The 6,872-nt window shown below is 34.3% G+C and overlaps 1 protein-coding gene across 1 annotated transcript; it reads left to right on the top strand.

The window, feature by feature from the left end:
• The first annotated feature begins 4,323 nt into the window (after positions 1-4,323).
• Positions 4,324-6,479, top strand: LOC128239275 (uncharacterized). The gene has a single exon (XM_052955847.1). The coding sequence runs from the start codon at positions 4,535-4,537 to the stop codon at positions 6,176-6,178; it is 1,644 nt and encodes a 547-aa protein (XP_052811807.1). The 5' UTR covers positions 4,324-4,534; the 3' UTR covers positions 6,179-6,479.
• Positions 6,480-6,872: the final 393 nt, after the last annotated feature.

Genomic DNA, 6,872 nt, shown 5'->3' with positions numbered 1-6,872 from the left:
GTTAAAAAGATAACCTTGTTTCAGTTATTTATCAGCATTTTGTGCATTAAACAGAATCAGTCTAGTTCACGGTATGACAGGAGTAATTCCGTGCAACCGCCGCCGCCAGCGAGTTCTTGAAAGAAACGAATATGTGCCTTCAATTGCATCAAACTTCGATTCATTAAACTTGGATAAGTTGTCCACGGGTTATCTTTAGGCTAGTTTGCATGTAAATGATTTGTAAAATTAAATATATTATTGGATACATGTTTACAAATCAATAAACCTTCTGGCTTTGACCAAACTAAAACATTAAATACTTTTTACACTTGACTATTATTACTGGGTACATGTAATTGTTTGATCGAAACTAAAATGCGAAGAAGCCTTTCAATTGTTTTGACGAAGTACATCGTGATAAGTTTAACAGAATATCTAATTTGGTTTCTTTTCTCTAGGTGACCACTCTGGACACCCCTAAATAGAACTGTAGACTGACACTAGGAGACTGCTATGGTCATCTCTACATAGAACTCGCGGCAGACTGTCACAAGGTGATCACTAGACATCTCTACATAGAACTGCAGACTTTCACTAGGTGATCACTCTGGAAATCTCTACATAATTCTGCAGACTTTCACTAGGTGATCATTTTGGACATCTCTACATAATTCTGCAGGCTTTCACTAGGTGATCACTTTGGACATCTCTACATAATTCTGCATAGTTTCACTAGGTGATCTCTTTGGACATCTCTACATAATTCTGCATTCTTTTACTAGGTGATCACTTTGGACATCTCTACATAATTCTGCAGCACAATGGTAGAGCGCTCGCTCAAAATGCAACTTAGATTACGTTTTCCACTAAAGCTGAAAATAGTTGTTGTATTTCAAAGCTGATGTTAAGCTAACAACGTTTGCTAAAAAATGAACATGTTCAAATATTGATCTCAATTAAGAATTCATATAAAATATATCAAATGTAGAAAGGATTGAAACAAAACCCATAGGAAAGAGGTTTGAAAGTATTCACTTATTTGAAACCTTTTTTCTCAGATCCTTTATGAATACGGCACCAGGAGCAGGCTTATTGTATATAAAAAATATATTTTCCGAGAATACTTTGGAAGTCCTCCGATAGTTCTATCAAGTCTCATTCTAAAAAATAAGTATATGAACGTATGGTTTAAATATTTAATATTTATTGTATTTAGTATTCACAATTATTGTAATAAAATACAGAATATAGTGGTATGGATATTACAAATGTAGCAGGTATACTGGCAATGTGGAATACAAAGTTGGAATGATAATGTACATTGTTTGAAAGGCTTATTGTAACACAGACAACAAGCCACTTACAAACAAGTTTGCTTAGTAATTCTATCGATTTTTAAAGTTTTCAAATGTACACGTGCATGAACAACGATGACTGATTTCTTTCAAATATCAACATTAAAAGATCATTAATGTTGTATGCATTTTTTTCGTATTTTTCGTTGGCTTAAAAATATAATTGTAGATTATAACATGATAAACTCACTGTTTTAAATAGACAATGAGTTCATTAAAATGTAATTTCACTGTTTCTTAAATTTCTAACAATAGCAACGCACACAGGAATTGGAACAAAAAATAAATGACGTCATTGAGTTAGAAAAAGTTGTGGCAATTTTCAAATTAAATTTCAATTAAATATCAATTCTTTCTTATGTCAAACATAAAAGAAAAGCAATTGTTTGTTTCAGTGTTAGTTTGCAATATATTTCACAGATTGAACTACATCCGTATTTTTTTTTCTCCCATCAACCACTCGTGAAATATAACGATCACTCAGGCGTGAAAATATTGCTATCTTAAGCTGAATAATTATAATCCTTTATATAATCCAACAAATACTCATGAGATTCAAGGAAAATATCAAGACATATGAAGACTATCGAAAAGAAACGGAAAGTATATTTGTTGATATTTACACCTCATCTTCCATTCCTTAAATGAACTGCCTTTCGGCAATCTTCGGATATGTTCGGATCGCAATTCATTGCATAACAATATACATGCAAACTATTGATCTTGCTATTGTTTGTATTGTGTCAGCAGGTCCCGTAAAATATAAATCAATATTATAGAAAGTGTTAATTTATTATATTTTAAATGTTTTGATACCATAAGTGCTTTAATTTTACGTTTGAAAGTGATTTTAAGTGGTTGATCTTTTCCCGCGTTATTGTGACGTCATTTGAAAAAAATGTTTCCGGTTACAGACGGGTTGTTCTATATACAGAATGGGTAAGAAAAGATAACTAAAACAAATTCTTAAATGAAATTAAGATTATTTTTTTTCATTCTTGAATGAAATAATGAACTATTGGTGTAAATATAAGGAATGAATTGCGGGGTTGATGTCATTATCGGGGATATGAACGCAATTGGGCTGGTCAACGTCCGCGTGGAGTCCACACACTTAGACCAGCCCAATTGCGTTCATACCCCGATAATGACATCAACCCCGCAATTCATTCCTTAATTGTCATTCTTACCCCCCCCCCCCTCCCTAATTTGTCTATTCATTCGTTTTTACACCGGACCCTGCACCCCTCCCCTCCAGCCGCAATTATCCGGACTAAATTTACCACTTTCTGAGTTGTGGATTTTGCGACGATGTTTTAACTTGGGTGCAGGACGAAGTGAACCATTTCACAAGTGAACCAGTTCCTAAGTGTACCATTTCAGGACCAAGTGAACCACATATGTATTATATAGTGGCTATTGTGTGATGGGACACTGCCTGAAAGGTGATAATAACTAGTAATTATCGCCATTTGAATGCAAGACTTCACACATTTGCTACACTGTGTATTTAGCTGTTAGAAATTGACTTTTAAGGTTCATGACAATTAATATAGTAGCTATTTTTATGATAGTAACATAAATACAAGAGATGCATTAATATTATTTGTTACAAATCAATAAATGAACAACACATGTTACAGCACAAATAATTGATGTTAATAATAATAATGTATAAAGCACATGGTTATAACAAAAGCACTATATAAATAAATTAAATTCAATGATATGGGCATAAAACATGGTAATACATAATTCATAATGCAATACACAACATGTGTAAATATGGAAACATACATGATATACAATACATATCATCAACATGAAGATCACAAATACTTGAATACATATTGTCAACATACTGCACAATACACAATTAGTCAATTTATTGTCATACTACTCATCATCTTCGCTGCGGTTTTCGATTGATGCTGGGATTGGACCCATACCAATCAGGTGACTGGCTTCCCTGAGCAGTTGAGATGTTGTGAGGTTGTCATCTTCATATTTATCCCACATGTATATTCTTGTACTTTTGCCTCTGATTTCTGGTTACAAGGTTGTCTGACACCAGTCTGACGTCCTCCGCTTCGGTCCACAGGAGTGGAACCAGAACGTAGAACGGTAGGCTGCACCCGGTGCCAACTTATATACAGGCTTTCATACTAAAAAATGTTTGAGTCATATGTCACTATGTCTGTTCACAGCTTCTGTAAGTGAGCTGTTAAATTAGTATTTACCAATTAATAAGGCCAATTAAAATTAAAGTACAATTATCCATTAATTACACCCACCCTTATTTGTTTTCGGTACATGATTGAGGTGTAAATAACAAAAAATAGAGAATTTTTGAACATATATATGGAATAAAATTCAACAAAGTAGGATGAATTGATAATATATTCTTTATAAGGATTAAATAAAAAGGTGTTTTTTTTTTCATTTTTCTTTTCCTTTTTTCAAAATATTGGTATATTTAAATACATAATTCTAATAAATCAACACTTTGATATGATTAACAATTTATTCATATTATTTATTAAATCATTTATACTCAGGAAAATTAACTCTGAAACATAATATTTCATTAAGAGAATATTCCCTATATAACATATAGATGGTTCACTTTGTCTCACCAAGTGGTTCACTTAGTCCTGGTTCACTTGGGAAGTGGTTCACTTCGTCCTACATTCTTTTAACTTAGTAGGGCCAAACAAGGTCTTTATAAATAATTAAAGTATCACTGTATCATGGTAGCGCAATACTAATTAAAAAAATATACGGCTTGACAATTTATATGAACTCTTCTTGATTTATCCTGGTCTATTAATTAAGGACTTTTTAAATCAAATCTGTTTGAATCACTTGAATATTATACATGTCTTTAGCAAATACACTACTATTTATCTAGTTGCCTATCCTTTGCAAAGGAAACGCTTATTGAATTTAATTGATTAAAGCGTCTATAGTATACAGATTGAAATAGGAATAGTTTTGAGGACAAAATGTGATTATTACATAGTTTAGTATATATTAACGTATGTTTAGATACAGAAAATGAAGAAATAACTCGAGCTATGGCTGAATTTTAAAAATAATCTTCAATACTGGCAAACAATTGCCAGAATCCTGCAGTTGTCAATGACGCTTTGAATGCCATTTGAGCACAGGATAGTTTCTAGCACTCAGTTTGAGACATGGACGAAAATATACAGCAATTAAAGAAGCGATTGTACGTGAAAATATCCACAACAGAAGACGTCACGTTACTAAGACATCATTTGGAAAAATGTAAGAAAACAGAAGTATTGCAATGGATTGATGAAAACGGCTACGATATCTTACACCATACAATAATGGCAGGTAATGTTGAGGCAGAGGGCATGCTTTTTGCTTTGGGATTGTTTAAACCCCCGCACGAACCGAAGAAGCATTCCTACATACACGTTGCCGCTAATTTTGGAAATCGATCGGTCACTGCGATGTTATTGCAAGAGCGACCACAAGATTATACGACAACGAAAACAAAGTTTCAGTGGGTGAAACCGCCTACTGAGATGCCGTTCGTTTCGAAGGATGGCACAAGTCGTGTTGGTCCACTTGACGTTGCAGCTGAATGTGGGTATGTTGGTTGTGTTAGGACAATTCTCGATGTTTCATCTGTCAGAAGTCGTTTAAATATTGATCCTTACAACTATCTTTCAGCCGCTTGTGCAAGTAATTCACCCAGTGCGTTGAGATTGTTACTTAAACAAGACCCGAACAAAGATGATATTAAAACAGCAGTAGGAGCAGCTTTAAAACTTGCAAACGCTGAATGCTTAGACGTTTTGCTACGTTGCAATCCAAATTTGACTTCTTTATTCAGTGGTATGAACTTGTACCACGTACTGTTTTCATACAGTATGTCTTTCAAGAAAGAATGGTACGAATCATTGTTAACTGTCACATCCGTTCTCTTGAAACACAACCAGAATCCGATGTCATCAGTGCCATTCAGGACCTATCCGTTATATAGTCTGATCAGCCATATTCCTTCTTCAGAGTTCGGAAAATCATCAACTTTCATCACAGCATGCATGGTTGTTCTTTTGAATGCCCATGTTGATCCAAACTTCGATGAAGTCGACTTTGAGACAAAGCATGAATCTTTGAACATTCAGACAGCTTTTGGTCGCTCAGCATTTCCCTCGGCGCTACACTGTTTGTATGGAAATGTTCCTAATCTTCTGCGACATTTTGATGACGATGTTACAAATATTCGCCGATTTGTAACGAAAGCTACAGAGACACTTCTGCGTCATGGCGCAGATCCAGACCTACCTGGGCCCATTGAAGACAGCAACCAGGTTGGTAATGCGTTGCATGCCTTCATGAAAGTGTTAGTTCCTCTAGGATTGGATGAGCGAAGCATGACCACCTTCAGACTATTGATGCAAAATGGATCAAATCCAAACCACGATAGTGAAGGAACATACCCACTGAATACATTCATCAACGAGATACTGGTGCACTCGCAAGCTTTTGGAAAGATCTCAAAGTACGAGGAAGCTTCAACAGTGGAACATGTGAAAGAAGTAGTGCTTACACTTCTCGGTAATATGACACAAGTTGCTCTTATTGGATCATCAAGAATGGAGTTTGAGGGTAAACCAACCAATGATGTGCAAAGAAAGATGTTCAAACTGTGCAGAGATGAGATAGTAAAATACGGGAGCCAACTACTTAGTCTAAAAAAGATGTGCAGGTTAAAGATTCTAGAAGCATGTAGATGGAGGTCTACTTCAGTGGTAGAACTGCCTTTGCCTCTGGTTATGAAGAAATACATCAATCAGTGTTGAAAAAAGTGGCCAAATGTATGATATGCTGAGATTTTATGAGCTTTTAACTTTTGTTTTGCATTTAAATTTAAGTTTTAAAGTTTGCTAATAAATGTTTCAATGTATTGCTTGTTCTTATGTTCAAAGAAACAGTACATGCATGTTATTATTTGATCTTGTAAATGGAACACAATGCCATGTAAAGCTGAAATATGAACATCACATGGCATAGCAGTGACTGTATTTTTGAAGGGTAAATGTATACACTTGACTATTCTGGTAACATTTTTAAACATCTAGTAAAACATCTTCGTAACATTTATTCCAGCGATTAACTGTAATGACGACAATAATGTTTATTTTCCTGAAAATGGACAGTTTCGATACAAACAATATTAAAAATATTCATGTCATATCTAACTAATAAAAATCTTGATAACGCAAATAACAGCTGATAATCTTCAGATACCGCTTTGAAAAGTACTGTAGGACTAGGCCTAAAGTCCCAAACTCAGGATAGCATTTTGTTTAAACAGTGAAACTTTCAAATGATAATATTTAAAGCAAATATGTTGAGATTGTTTGTAAACATGACAATATCTAATAGTTTATCAGCCAAAATCTTTTGAAAATACAAGGCATTCAGGATGTATCACCCTATACTCTTTTCACTGAAATATCAATGAAAATGACAAACTTTCTTGTGAAGCTGTGC

This window comes from Mya arenaria, chromosome 6 (assembly GCF_026914265.1).
Source record: "Mya arenaria isolate MELC-2E11 chromosome 6, ASM2691426v1".
NCBI classification, from domain to species: domain Eukaryota; kingdom Metazoa; phylum Mollusca; class Bivalvia; order Myida; family Myidae; genus Mya; species Mya arenaria.
The sequence above is the reverse complement of the archived record's forward strand: the minus strand, read 5'-3'. Positions and strand labels throughout refer to the sequence as shown.